The 15,897-nt window shown below is 38.7% G+C and overlaps 1 protein-coding gene across 6 annotated transcripts in view; it reads left to right on the top strand.

Annotated features, from left to right (window-relative positions):
• ASXL2 (ASXL transcriptional regulator 2) overlaps positions 1 to 15,897 on the top strand; it is a 125,602-nt gene that overhangs the window by 90,176 nt on the left and 19,529 nt on the right. For all 6 annotated transcript variants that reach the window (XM_036262915.1, XM_036262914.1, XM_036262910.1 and 3 more), the window contains one exon: positions 10,603 to 10,766. In XM_036262915.1, coding sequence (XP_036118808.1) covers positions 10,603 to 10,766 — 164 coding nt within the window. The remainder of the gene's footprint in view (positions 1 to 10,602; positions 10,767 to 15,897) is intronic.

Below are 15,897 nucleotides of genomic sequence, written 5' to 3'. Positions count from 1 at the left end.
ATTGCCACGGATCACCTTTGCAGAAAACCTCCATCATGAGAGACAGAATAGGAAATATAGACTCAGAAGAAACAGGCAATTCAGGAAGGAGGAAATTTAAAACAACTTTTATTTTTAAATTAAAAATTTTTTTTTAATTTATTGGGGTTACATTGATTAATAAAACTATACAGGTTTCAGGTGTAACTTTAAAACCACATTATCTATAGAAAGAACTAAAAGATGATATTACACCCTGAAAGAACAGAATACTATATATATATGTTTTTATCCTCACCCAAGGACATTTTTGCATTTATCTTCAGATAGAGCGGGAAGGAGAAAGGGAGGAAGAGAGAGAGAGAGAGAGAGACATCATCTAGTTGCCACCCACACGACCCCAACTGGGGCCAGGGACAAACTGCAACTGAGATACATGCCCTTAGCGGGAACCGACCCCGGGTTTCTCCGGTCCCCGGGCTAACTCTCTAACCACTGAGCAATACCAGCCAGGGTCAGAATACTATATTAAATATTAGAAAATAAACATAGTTCTAGGATATTAAATAACGTGGTAGCAGAAATAAAAAATTATAAGAGAAATAGAAAAAGTTAAAGGTAAAGAAATTTCCCAGAATATATGTCTAAGGAGAGTTTCACAGGAGCGAGGAGGTAAGAAAATTTTAGAACACTGATCTAAGCTGTCCAGTGTCTTACATAGTAGGACTATCAGAAATAAAAAACAAATTGTTTAAAGGAAGGTAAATAATAAGAGAGATAAAAAAAATCCATACAATTGAAAGCCTGGAAGTACATAATTGGTGTTAAGAAACACGAATAAAAAGAAAACTATTCCAAGGCACATTGTTTTGAAATCTGAAAACATCCAGGATATGATTTGCAAAAAAATACTTATCTATAAATATTCAAGAATTGAATGGCAGACATCTCAGAAGTAACCTAGAATTTAAAAGATTGTGCAGCAAAGCTGACAAAATTACAAAGCAAAGTTATTCTACCCTCATTTATATATTCCAGACCTTTCCAAACTAGTAAGTTTGAGAATAGTATTTCAGACAACTTCTCTGTAAAAATCTGGTTTGATTCTAGGTGTAATTATGAATTGGTATAAACTTAGAGATAGTTATCTGCCATAAACTGAATATGCCCTTTGATCATTAATTCCACTGTCAAAGATTTAAAATATTTATTAAACATGTACTCATAGTAGGTATACTAATATGCCAAGCACAGCTTTAGGGGCCTAGAGATGTGGCAATAAACAGAACAAAGTTTCTCACTTTTGGGGCCTATATTCAACTTCAGTTCAGTTTAAGTTACAATTTTAGTATCAATAAAAGTAGAAATGTGGATGTACAAAATTGAGAAATTATGTACTGAGAATTCATACAAATCTAGAAACTAGATTTAAAAAAGGAGGCGTGACCTGCCATGTGGCTCACTGGTTGAGCATTGACACCACGTACCAAGAGGTTCGATTCCAGGTCAAGGCACATGCCCAGGTTGTGGACCAAATCCCCAGTGGGGGTATGCAGGTGGCAGCCAGTTGATGTTCTCTCTCATTAGTGTTTCTGCCTCTCTCTCCTTCTCCCTTCCTCTATCTTTAAAATCAATAGAGAAAAATATTAAAAAATTGAAAAAAATAAAAAAGAAGGCATGGTGTATTTAAGTTTAACCTAATGACCAAAAAATAAAAGAGTTAATCTTTCATGGAAACATTAAAGGAAATAATATGGGAGTTTTTACATTTGGCCACAATGAGTCTTTTTTAAACATGTGGAAAAAGCTATACATTTTGTGTAAAACTTAAGTGATAAAACTAAATAAGATAATTTACATGAAATTATTTTAGCTAACATTGCTATAATTTGTTTTTAACTTCAGTAAAATTAATACTATATCCTACTTTTGCATCCCAGACTCATTCAAGATAATAAACCACTCAGATTTCAAGTATAATATAATAGAATAAGGCAACTTAAACTGGAAAAAAAAATTTGGTTGTTGTTAATTCTCACCCAACAGTATTTTTCTATTGATTTTTAGATAGAGTGGAAGTGAGTTAGAGAGAGATAAAGGGAGGGAGAGAATGGTTGCTTCCCGCAAAACCCATAACAGAGCCAAGGATCGAACCTACAAGCCAGGTATTGCCTTTGACCAGAATTGCACCCAGGATCTTTCGGTCCTCGGGCCGTCACTCTTAACCACTGAGCCAAATCATTCAGGGCTTAAACTTTAAATTCTAGAAATAAGCCCCTTTGAAGCATGTAAAATTGTCCTCAGGGCACTGTTTGATCAGAATAATTTATAACTGCTTCTCAGTTTCACTTAAGTTAAAATTTAACTAATGTTTGATTCATATACCTGTAAATGCAAAAATAGTAAGAACTATTCAAGGAATGCTGACACTCCCGTTCTATAAATGATATGGGAAAGGGAAACTAGAATGTTGGTTTTGGGTTTTATAGAGCCATTGTAACATTGTTTATACAAACAAAAAACTGGTAACCACTTATGTGATCATGAGTGGAGGTTCAGTTAAATGAATCATACATACATTGGAATATAGTGCAACTTTTTCACAAAAAAAGGTGGGTTTGTATGTAATAGTTTGGAAAGATGTTCAAGATACTCAGTGAAAGAAAAAACAAAATATGATTAGATTTCATGTCTTTAAATTAAAAATGCCATATTTTGTAGGAAGCCTGGATGTCAATATAGAAACCTTGGCAACCTCTTGGTGCATGGGTTGACGCTCAACCACTGAGCCACACCAGCTGGGCTGTTTAAATTTTTATTGTGATTTCTTCTTTGTCCCATAAGTTATTTTGAAGTTTTTAAAAAACAATTTGCAAATATACAAACTTTTAACCTAAATACCTTGTGATCAGAGTTCATGCACTGTCTGTGCCTATATAGTGTTGTAGTAAATAACAGACTCTGAGCCCTGGCTAGTTTGGCTCAGCGGTTAAAACGTCAGCCCACTGACCAAAGAGGCCTGGGTTCGGTTCCCGCTAAGGGCACGTACCTCGGTTGCAGTTTGTCCCCGGCCCCGATTGGGGTCATGTGGGTGGCAGCCAGTCGATGTCTCTCTCTCTCTCACTTCGATGTTTCTCTCTCTAAAAAAATAAATAAATAAGCCCTGGCCGGTTTGGCTCAACGATTAGAGCATTGGCCTGCGGTCCAGAGAGACCTGGGTTCGGTTCCCGCTAAGGGCACGTACCTCGGTTGCAGTTTGTCCCCAGCCCTGGTTGGTCATGTGGGTGGCAGCCACTCCATGTGTCCCTTTCACGTCGATATTTCTCTCTCTCTCTCTCTTCCTCTCTCTCCCTTTCACTCTGTCTGAACAAAAAATTGAAAAATGTCCTCAGGTGAGGATCAAATAAATTAAATAAACAAACAAACAAACAAACAAACAAACAGACTCTAAGGCTAGACATCTTGGTTCAAATTTCTGCACTGTAACTTAATAGTATAATGTTGGGCAAGTTGCTTGCCATATCTGGGCCTCACTTTGAAATGCTTTCCTACTTCATCAGGTTGTATAAAAAATAAATGTGGCCCTGGCCGGTTTGGCTCAGCGGTTAGAGCATCGGCCTGCGGTTTGGAGAGACCCAGGTTGTAGTTTGTCCCCGGGCCCTGGTTGGGTCGTGTGGGTGGCAACCACTCAGTGTGTCCCTTTCACGTCGATGTTTCTCTCTCTTTCTCCCTCCCTCCCACTATCTGAACAAAATATGGAAAAATATCCTTGGGTGAGGATAAAAATAAATAAATAAATAAATAAATAAATAAATAAATAAATAAATAAATGTGTTAATCCTAGCCAGTGTGGCTCAGTGGTTCAATTCTTGGTCAGGGCACATGCCTGCGATGTGGCCCTGATCCCCAGTCGGGGCATGCAGGAGGCTGCCAGTCGTTCTCTCCCATCAGTGTTTATACCTCTCTCCCTTTGCTTTCCTCTCTGTCTCTAACATCAATAAAGAAAAAACTTTTTTAAAATTTAATTAATTAATTAATCATTGAATTAAGCCCTGGCCAGTTTGATTCAGCGGTTAGAGCACCAGCCTGTGGACCAAAGAGTCATGGGTTTGATTCTAGTCGACGGCGCGTATCTCTATTGTGGTTCGGTCTCTGGCCCTGGTTGGGGTCGTTTGGGAGGCAACCAATTGATGTGTCTCTCGCGAATCGATGTTTCTCTCTTTCTCTCCCTCCTACTTTATCTGAAGATAAATGGAAAAATATCCTTGGGTGAGCATTAAAAAAATAAAATAAAATAGTGCATGGTGCCCAGTCATTGTGGCTCAGTGGATTAAGCATCGTCCTATGCACCAAGAGTTTGCCAGTTCGATTCCCAATCAGGGCACATGCCTAGCTTGCGGGTTCAGTCCTTGGTAGGGGGCATGCAGGAGGCAGCAGATCTATGTTTTTCTCTCATCAATGTTTCTCTCTAAAATCAGTAAAAATATTAAAACAAGTAAGTAAATAAAAGAGTGCTTGGTGATTAGGAGGCCCTATATAAGTGTTTACTGCTGCTGTTATTGATCATTGTTGTTATAATTACTAATATTACGTACTTTAAATTTACTGAGACCTGCCTTGGTCCCCGTGACTCAGTTGGTTGGAGCATTGTGCTGTATACTGAAATGTTGTGGATTTGGTTCTGGGTCAGGGCATATGCCTAGGTTGCAGGGTTCAATCCTCAGTTGGGGCACGGGTAGACGATAACCAATCAGTTATTGATGTTTTTCTTTCTCACATCCCTCCCCCTCTAAAATCAATAAGCATATCCTCTGATGAGGATTAAAAAATATTACTGAGACCTTTTTGGAAATAATGGTAATGACTTTTATTTAATTTTATTGATTGAGTGATTGATTGATTGATTGATTTTATCCTCACCCGAGGACATTTTTCCATTTTTTGTTCAGATAGAGCAGGAGGGGGGGAGAGAGAAAGGGAGAGAGAAATCAACGTGAAAGGATCACATCGAGTGGCTGCCACCAACCAGGGCTGGGACAAACTGCAACCAAGGTACGTGCCCTTAGCTAGGAATCGAAGCTAGGTCTCTCCAGACTGCAAGATGACACTCTAACTGCCGAGCCAAACCAGCCAGGGCATGGTAATGAATTTTAAAAGTGTATTCTAGTTGTAAAACAGAATTCTGTGTTTATTGGATCAAGCTTGTCCATCTGAAAAATAGCTCAACTCCCCCCCCCCCCCGTCTTTTTTGAGCTGCTTTTAATATACTTGATTTATTAATAATTGAGAGAAAGTTATTGAAATCTTCTATCTTAATGGTGGCTTTGTCCAGTTCTCTTTATTATTCTATCAGTTTTTATTTCACATATTTTGAAGCTATCATATATTAGGTATTTTCATGTTTAAAATCTTCCTGGTAGATTGAACATTTTATCAGTATCAATATTTATTAACCTTATCAATCACTGATTACATTTTTAACTTAAAGTGTCTTTTGTTTGATATTAATAAAGGTACACCAACTTTCCTATAGTTAGTTTTTCTCTGATAAATCTTTACCTTGTTCATTTATATGTTCTTGTACTTTAGGTATGTCTCTTTATAAACCATATAGGTAGCTGAATTTTTAAATTGTTAATTCAATATGACAATCTCATTTATTCAGTGAGTTTCATTCATTTACATTTATTGTAATTGCTAATCTATTTGGACTAGTTTGTACAGTGTTGTTTATTTGTTGATCTTTGTCCTGCTTCTATTTTTCTTTTTTTTAAGTTAAAATTATTTTTTGGGCTTTACTGAGCTTTTTGGTACGTTGTCCATTTTTATTCCCTTACAGTCTCTTTTTTCTCTCTATTGAGTTTGGTATTCGTTATATTTCTGTTCTTTTAGTGGTGATTTAGATGGTACCATGCATGTTTTATTCCTAAAAATAACCATTCCTGGTGGACTGGGCAGGGCCATGTTCTAGCCTTGCATCCAGCTCTCATGGCCACCCCAGGCTCCCTGTGCTACCCTCTTTCCCCTTGGCTGGGCCCAGGGGCCCTGCACTGACAGACCATGACACTGCCCGTTGCCCACCTCGCCCTGGTGTCCGATGCAGCACTTGTGTTAGTGGCCCAGCCTGCACCCAGTGTCCTAGCCTCGGCCCAGGACCTGAATGTTTCATAGCCAGTGGTGCAGATTATAGGGGAACGCAGAACTAGATGGTACTACAAGGCGGGAAACCAGGTCTTTTCTGGAATGAGACTTTCTAGCATCCATACCACACTCTGAAAAACCCCAATGGGAGCAGGGGGCCTGGATGAGCATAATAACTATTGTAGAAATCCAGATGGAGATGTGAGCTCCTGATGCTACGAGGCAGAGTATGAGGGCAGTGTCTGCTGGAAGTACTGCGAGATAACTGCTTGCCAGAATAACCCCTAATTAACACACCATCTGCAGGTTTCAGGACACTGAACATTAAAAGTACAGCGTGGAAGGCTGCTGCCAGAGGGCAGGTGGATTTCATGAAGCAGGTGAAGGGAGAAGCCATCCTGGCCTGAGGATTTTCACTTCTCTTATTGAACCTTTTCAGAAATGGGAATACCATGTTCCCTCAGGATCCCATTTCCATGATGGATAAACTCAAAAGAATTTCTACTTCTCAGTTTCTTGCACTTATTCTTTCATGGTTAGAGATGGCAACAGTAGTACCTCAGTAGCAAGCCAGGGATAGTACCTTGTACTTTTGTGAATAATTTTTTTTTAAGGGTGAATGAAGACATTTAAACTAAGTTATGACACTACTTATTATTTGGATTGAATGTGCTATGTCCCCTAAAAAATGATATTCAGTAAATACTAATTAGATACCCTCCTACCCTCCAAAGCCATTGTGATAGCCCTTTTCCTCACATTAGCATAAAGAGTTTCTGTTGTTAAAAAAAAAAAAGTTTTTATCTCTAAGTTTTATTGAGATATGATTTACATGTAACATTGTATTAGTTTTAGGTGTACAGCATGATGATTTGATAAATTTATGTATTGGGAAATTATCACCACAATAAGTTTAGCTAACATCCATAACCTCACATAGACAAATTTTGTCCTTGTGATGAGAACATTTAAGATCTACTTTGTTAGCAAAAAAGTGACCATCTTGATTTTTCTCCAAAACAGAAGTGCTTTATAACATTTTAGCACTGATACTTTATATCTGGACTTTAATATTACCTGACATTTCTGTTCTTTGTCTTTAATCTCACAAATCAAACACTAGACCACTATTGGTTTATACAATAATGTTGATGTAGATTTATCTAAAAGTTTACCTTTCTTCATTATAGTCCAGCCCATTTTTCTTTTAAAAAATATTTTTATTGATTTTTAGAGAGGAAGGGAGAGGGAGAAACATTAATGTAAGAGAACCATCCATCGGCTGCCCTCCATACGCCCCTTCTGGGGACTGAGCCTACAACCTGGGCATGGGCCCTGACCAGGAATTGAACCGGCAACCTCTTGGTGCATGGGTTGACGCTCCGCCACTGAGCCACACTGTTTGGGTCCAGCCCATTTTTCTATAATGATTATCCTTTCTATAATATAAATTTTAAAGAATTTTATTTAGAGCAATTCTCTTGGTAGTAAATGGTTGTGCATTTTTGTTAATCTCTATAAATGTCTTTGTTTGATGTTCATTCTTGAAGGAGAGTTTGGTATATTTTTCTTTAGAACAGTGGTTCTCAACCTTCCTAATGCCGCTACCCTTTAATACAGTTCCTCGTGTTGTATTGACCCCCCAACCATAAATTTATTTTTGTTGCTACTTCAGAACTGTAATTTTGCTACTGTTATGTCTTAGGCGACCCCTGTGAAAGGGTCGTTCGATTCCCAAAGAGGTCGGGACCCACACGTTGAGAACTGCTGCTTTAGAGGGTTCATGGTTATTTTCTCTCAACATTTTATAGTTATTAAACACTTTTTTCTGGATTCCTTTGTTGTTAAGAACCTTGTTGTTACTTTGTTTTCCTTTTTATGAAATCTTTCCCTTCCTTATAGATGCTATCAAGCTATTCTCTTGGTCTTGCGTGAGCAGTTTTACTGAGCTAGGTCTAAGCATGGGTTTCTTTCTATCCTGCTTTAAATGTTAAGCTTCTAGATCAGCGATTTTCAACCATTTTCATGGCATAAATAAACTAATTACTAAAATTCTGCGTCAAATAATACATTTTTTCCTAATCTGACAAAAAAGTAGGTATAATTTTGATTCAATCACATCAGGTGGCTATTTTTGTGTTGACTGTTGTCTTTTTTCTTTAACTTCACAATGGAAAGGAGAAAGAGGTTAGTGCCCCTGACTAAATAATCAGGTATTGCATGTTTTTAAATTTATTGTGTCACACTGGTTGAAAATTGTTGTTCTAAATCCTTAGGTTTGTAGTTTTCATTAGTTCTGGAAATGTACTACTGGCAAATCTTTAAATATTGCCTTATTTCCATTCTCTTAATTTTCTTCTTGTCGTCAATCAAGCATTTACTTATTTATTTACTTTTTTTTAAATTCCTCACCCAAGGATATTTTTCTATTTATCATTAGATAGAGTGGAAAGGAGGGAGAGAAAAAGAGACAGAGAGAAACATCAATGTGATAGAGCCACATCAAATGGTTGCCTCCCACATGACCCAACCAGGGCCGGGGACGAACTGCAACTGAGGTATGTGCCTTTGGCTGGAATTCAACCCGTGACTCATTGGTTTGCTTGCCGACTCTCTAACCACTGAGAAACCTGACCAGAGCTCAATCGAGCATTTATTAGACCTCATTCCATCATTTATGTTTCTGCTAAAGCTCTCGAAATATTTAATCTTACCTGTCTTTCTTATATTTTGGGTAAATTGTTTGGCTGTATATTTTAGGTTATAATTCCCCCTTTAACAGCGTCTATACTGCTCTTTACTGTAGTCAGTAAAGACTCAGATAATACTGAGTTCAACAGTTTTTAAAAAAAATATGTTTTTATTGATTTTCTTAGAGAGGAAGGGAGAGAGAGACACATCAATATGAGAAACATTGATCAATTGCCTCCTGCACACTCCCTACTGGGGATCTAGCTTGCAACCTGGGTATGTGCCCTGACCGGGAATCAAACTGGCACCTCTCAGTCCAAGGAACCAACGCTCAATGCACTGAGCCACATTGGCCAGGCACAGTTGTTTTTTGGTACGTGCCCCTAGCGGGAACTGAACCTGTGACTCTCTGGTCCCTAGGCCGACGCTCCAACCGCTGAGCCAAAGCGGTCAGGGCACAATTTTTATTTTAATTTGTAGAAATCTCATTTATTTTTCAAATCTTTGTGTGTATTCCTAATTATCTTCACAATTACATCTTTTAATTTTTAAATATCAACTGTGAATGCCTATTAATTTTTTTTGGTCATTTTTCTCTTGGTGATAGTTGTCTTTTTCATATTGATTTATAAATTCATTTTTAATCTGAAGACTATTTTATTTATTTATTTATTTATTTATTTTATCCTTACCTGAGGACATGTTTGTATTTATCTTCAGATAGAGTAGGAAGGAGAGAGGGAGGAAGAGAGAGAGAGAAACATCCATGCAAGAGAGACACATCGACTGGTTGCCACCCACATGGTCCCAACTGGGGCCGGGGACAAACTGCAACCAAGGTACGTGCCCTTAGTGGGAACCAAACCTGGGACTCTCTGGTCCGTGGGCCGACGCTCTAACCGCTGAGCCAAACCAGCCAGGGCTGAAGACTATTTTGTCATGGCTTGCAAATATATTTTTCAAATTAGTCCTTTGTTTATGTATGTTTTTGTCATTATCATTTTAAATCTTTGTTTGTGTACCTCAAATCTATTAGTCTTTTAAAGGATTGTAACCTTCTGATTGTGAACAGATTTCCTGAAACTGCTGAGGTATTCAATCATAAGATTATTAGGTAATGCAAATTCAAATTGTTGAAAAAATTCTCATGGGAAGAAAACAAAGGCCTCATTATAATTTATATATAGATTATAATTTTTCTACTTTTTTTTTTTTTAATCCTCACCTGAGGATATTTTTCCATTTATCTTCAGATAGAGTTGGAAGGGGAGGGACAGATCGACTGGTTGCCTCCCCCTTGACCCCAACCAGTGCCAGAAACCAAACTGCAGTTGAGGTATGTGCCCTTGACCAAGTCGAACCTGCAATGCTTTGGTCCTTGGGCCAGTGCTCTAACCACTTAGCCTTACTGGCATAACTTTTTCTACTTTTTAAGTCAAATTTTGTATATGTGCTATTTGTCATAAACTTCCTCAATTCTTTTTGAGACCTAATCAATTCTAAAACATAAAATGCACTTCTAGTATGGCAAAAGGTTCACTTTAATAGACCTTGTTCTATTTTTATAGACAAGATAAATTATATTCTTTTAAACTTTATGAATGAACAAAACTTGCTTTGTTAGTCTTAGAAGAAATTTCTAAGAGCCTTAAGTGTTACCTTCTTCACAGTGTGATATTTAAAGTACTTAAAACCACAGATTTCTTTTTTTGCACTGCAGAGCAAACTGTAGTTTAGATAGAAACAGGAATTTGAAAGAAGCCTAAATGATTCTTTTTCATATTTTTGTAGGGCAAATGAAAAGAACTAAATGTGCTGAAATTGATGTTGAGACACCAGACTCCATTCTTGTTAATACAAATCTTCGAGCACTGATCAACAAGCACACTTTTTCAGTCCTTCCTGGAGATTGCCAACAGCGACTGCTTTTACTACTTCCAGAGGTGGATCGACAGGTTCGTGATTTCAAGCATAAGCAGTTTTATAACGCTTCTGACACTTCCTTCACTCATTCCCTTTAGAACTCATTGTCTTTTTTTTTTTTAATCCTCACCCAAGGACATTTTTCCATTTTTTGTTCAGGTAGAGTGGGAGGGAGAGAGAGGAACAGAGAGAGAGAGAGAGAAACATCGATGCGAAAGGAACACATCGAATGGCTGCCACACGCACAACCGACCAGGGCCGGGGATAAACTGCAACCGAGGTACACGCCCTTAGCGGGAACCGAACTCGGGCCTCTCAGGACCGCAGGCCGACACTCTAACCGCTGAGCCAAACCGGCCAGGGCTAGAAATCATTGTTTTTTTTTTTTTTTTTTTTTTTTTTAGTTTTTTTTAATGAATTTTTATTTATTTTTTTGTTACAGATATTTTACCTTTTTACCCCATTGGCACCCCCCACCCCACCCCACCTCCGCCCCGTCCCCGGCTTAGTTGTCCATGTCCATTGGTCATGCATACATGCATAAGTTCTGTGGTTTACCTCTTCCCACCTCCCACCCCCCATCCCCTCTTCTGAGGGATGTCAGTCTGTGCCCTACTTCCAGAAATCATTGTCTTTTTAATTAGTTTTTTATTCATACCTATAAAGAAGTGGTATCAAAGGTACTACACAAAAATTAGAATATTTTTATGTAAGTATACTTAATAGTTTGTCCTATAAAGCTTATAAAGGGAAGAAAAAAATGCTCTTGTCAAAATTATAAAATAAAATTTGTCTAGCTATCATAGTAGGATGTAGTCATCTATAGAATACAGTTCAGGAGGAAGAGTTGCCTTATGTAAGGCAATAAACAAGGGTCTTTGAATGGATTTTTTTTTTTATCCTCACCCGAGGACATTTTTTTGTGTTTTGTTCAGATAGAGTGGGAGGGAGGGGGTGGGGGAGAGAGAGAGAGAGAGAGAGAGAGACATCGACGTGAAAGAGACACATCGAGTGGTTGCCACCCACACGACCCAACAGGGCTGGGGACAAACTGCAACCGAGGTACGTGCCCTTAGTGGGAACCGAACCCGGGTCTCTCTGGACCGCAGGCCGACGCTCTAACCACTGAGCAAAACTGGCCAGGGCTTTGAATGGATTTTTTGAAGTGATTAAGAATGTTAATTATTTTCAATCTTGGTAATTTTTCTAAAACAAATACTTATTGCTTTAATAGTAAATAACTTAAAAACAAACAAACAATAAAAGTTACAATCTTTTTGAAAGGTATCTAGAAGACCACAGGTTTGGGAACAGTCTAGGCAGGAACCAGAGAGATTTGCTTGGTCAAGAACCAGGTAAAGGTCTGAAACTTAGGCTTTCATCAAGGAAAGCGAGACTAGCAAGTACTTCTCCTTCCAATCTTCTGTTTCCTCCTCTGTAAAAGGAATATGAGACCGTTATGATTTTCTAAATTTTATTCTGTTCTGAAAGACTTTTTATTCATTATTTTTTCCAGAACCAACTATGTTCTAAGTAATTTAATTGTCTCCACCTTCTAATCATAAAAACAAGATGAAAGAGAGGTGTTTTTCCTAATTTACAGTAAGCACCTAGGTATATTCCTTAGTTTATAGTAAGAGATTAATAGAGAGTAAGTTACACAAAACCATTATAGTCAATTGACTATAAACCAAATCTTTCTAATTCTGACTATAATCTCTCTACTAGACCATATTGATACCAATTTTATAGTGCTATGAATCAGCACATGTGAAAGCAGGTCAGGTTCCATTTCCAGGGAGTCCAAATAAGTCAGGTACACTACTGGCAATAGGGACAAAGAAGTAAACTGGTCCTTTCCCCCTACTGCTTTCCCTACCTTATCACTTCTTAAAGAAACTATAGCTTTTCCGATGCTTAGAACAATTTAAGTGACTGATATTTTGGCAGAGTTTTTAGACAACATCTTGTTAGGGATTGCTCTCATCATTTTTAAAGACTCGGCTTAGCCCTAACCGGTTTGGCTCAGGGGTTAGAGTGTCAGTCCGCAGACCAGCGTCTCAGGTTTGATTCTGGTCAAGGATACTACCTTGGTTGCAGTTTGGTCCCCAGCCCTGCAGCAGGCAACCAGTCAATATGTTTCTTTGTTTCTCTCTCTCTCTCTCTCTCTCTCTCTCTCTCACTCACTCTCACTCTCCCACTCTATCTGAAGATAAATGAAAAAATATCCTAGGGTGAGGATTAAAAAAAAAAAAGTTGGGTTATTAGGTTGAGAATAATAATATAGGACCTAACTGAGGACCTATGTGTACAAGTACAGTGCAGGTTCCTCAGAACTGTCTTTTGACTAATGGCCTTCATCTCTCAGAAGGAGGATTGTCACATATAATTTTAGAATTAAAAAGTACCTTGCCTTGGCTGGTTTGGCTCAGTGGCTGGAGTGTCAGCCCATGGACCAATGAGTCGCGGCTTCAGTTCTGGTTAGGGGTGTGTACCTCAGTTGCAGTTCGTCCCTGGCCCTGGTCAGAGTCGTGCGGGAGGCAACCAGTCGATGTGTCCCTCTCACATTGATATTTCTCTCTCTCTTCCTCCCTCCTTCTCTATCTGAAGATAGATAGAAAAATATCCTCAGGTGAGGATTTTTTTAAAAAAAGGTAGCTTTATTATTCAGTTTTCCATAGAGTGTAATTCTGTGGGGTATTTTTTTATCCTCATCCGAGGACATTTTTTCATTTTTTGTTCAGATAGAGTGGGGGCGGGGGCATCAGTGTGAATGGGACACATCGAGTGGCTGCCTCTCTTATGACCCAACCAAGGTACGTGCCCTTAGCAGGGACAAACTGCAACCAAGGTTCGTGCCCTTAGCAGGATCCAAACCCAGATCTCTCTGGACTGCAGGTCGATTCTCTAACCACTGAGCAAAACTGTTTAAGATATTTTAAAAATTGATTTTTAGAGAGGAAGGGAGAGAGAGAAAAATATCAGTGTGAGAGTGAAACATTGCACGGCTGTTTCCTGCATGCCCCCTACCGGGGATGGAGCCCGCAACTTGGGCATTTAACTGACCACTTTTTGGTGCACGGGAGTATGCCCAACCAACTGAACCATACCAGCCAGGGATCTGTTGGGTACTTTTTTTTTCCTTTTATTGATTTTTTTTTAGAGAGAGAGGGCGAGAGAGATGGAAACATCGATGAGAGAGAGCATCGATTGGCTGACTCCTGCATGCCACTGGAGATTTGGCCTACAACCTGGCCATGTGCCCTGACCAGGAATCAAACCGGTGACCTCTTGGTGCATGGATCTACGCTCAACCACTGAGCCACACAGGCCAAGCTCTGTGGGGTATTCTTAATAGAGAGTCTCTTGACCTGTTAAATCTTTAAGTTATTATGGGAGGAGCACATGGTAATCTAAGAAATATTGTTCTTATGTATGCAGAGTATGGATTTCAAATTAAATGAAATATAATTTCACTATCAGATGAAATTTGGAGTGTTTATAAAGAGTTCTGGTTATTGCCCTGGCCGGTTTGGCTCAGCGGTTAGAGCATCCGCCTGCGGTCCCGAGAGACCCGGGTTCGGTTCCCGCTAAGGGCATGTACCTTGGTTGCGGTTTGTCCCCGGCCCTGGTTGGTCGTGCGGGTGGCGGCCAGTCGATGTGTCCCTTTCACATCGATGTTTCTCTCTTCCTCTCTCTCCCTCCCACTCTGTCTGTGCAAAAAATGGAAAAGTGTCCTCGGGTGAGGATAAAGCAAACAAAAAAAAAAGAGTTCTGGTTATTAGTTGGATGAAACATTGGAAACTATAGTGCATTGTATGGAGTGCCCAGCAATGAACAGTAGAGAAATATTATTTGGATCAAAGAAAAGAATAGGGAGAGGAGTGGATTAAAACACTTTTCTCCAAATATATTGAAGCCTATCATATGAAAGAGATAAATTTTTCAACAGTTGGAGCTGTTAAACTGTGGAATGGATTGACTTGTGATGGAGTAACTAGCTCATCACTGGAATATTTAAACAAAGGTTAGGTGACCTGTTCTTAAGGGAAAACCTGTTACCCCTCTGTTAACCCTCTAGAGTACAATAAACTGTAGCTCTCAGTCCAATTTCAGCCTACGGCCTGATTTTTTTTTAAATAAAGTATTATTGTCACACAGCCACTCTCATTAGTCTCCATATTGTCTATAGTTAATTTCATGCTACAGTGACTAAGTTAAATACTTGCAACACAGGCTATATGGGATTGCTCCAAAATTGGGGTTCAATTTCATTTTCTACTAAATAACCAATTGTTCCAATACTACATATTTATATAACTATCTCTTTCTTACAGTTTGAAATACCATGTGTTACTATGTTCTATATATTTTTATGTGGTATGCATTTACAGGTGCAATTGAAAAGGCAATCCATCCCCTCAATTAAAAAAATTTTTTTCCATGTAAACTATTAAAGTCATTTTACTAACTAAAAAATCTGCATAGGGATTTAATAGGAATGTAGATATTAACTTAGTGGAGAATGGCAGTTATAAGTTTTCTCATTCAGGTTTTTTCGGATCTTGTGTTTTATGCCTTTAAATAAGATTCTGTGCTTTTAAAGTAGGATAAGAGCCCAGGCGGTGTGGCTCAATGGTTGAGCGTCAACCCATGCACCAAGAGGTCGCCGGTTTGATTCCCGGTCAGGGCATGTGCCCGGGTTGTGGGCCTGATCCCCAGTGGGGCACATGCAAGAGGCAGCCAATTGATGTTCTCTCTCATAGATGTTTCTATCTCTCCCTCTCCCTTCCTTTTTCTCTAAAATCAATAAAGGAAAAAAAAGGATAAGGAATCCAAAATCTGTAATATAAAGAAGAATCTTAAAACCTTTTTGCAAGACACCGTGACATCACAAATCAAGTCAGTAGACACAGATTGAGTGAAATATTTTTGACGTGAAGTTTTACTATGAATAGTATGTAAACTGATCAAAAACTGATAATAAAAATAAGCAGCCCCATAGAAAAATGAGCAAATAATAGGAATTGGCATATTACAAGATGGACAATAAAACATATTCAATAAAAGTAAAAAAAAAAAAGCCCAGCTGATGTGGCTCAGTGGTTGAGTGTCGACCCGTGTACCAAGAGGTTGCTGGTTCGATTCCCGGTCAGGGCACAT

This window comes from Molossus molossus, unplaced genomic scaffold, assembly GCF_014108415.1.
Source record: "Molossus molossus isolate mMolMol1 unplaced genomic scaffold, mMolMol1.p scaffold_m16_p_15, whole genome shotgun sequence".
Lineage (NCBI taxonomy): Eukaryota > Metazoa > Chordata > Mammalia > Chiroptera > Molossidae > Molossus > Molossus molossus.
Note: the sequence above shows the minus strand (reverse complement) of the source record. Positions and strands in the feature narration are given on the sequence as shown.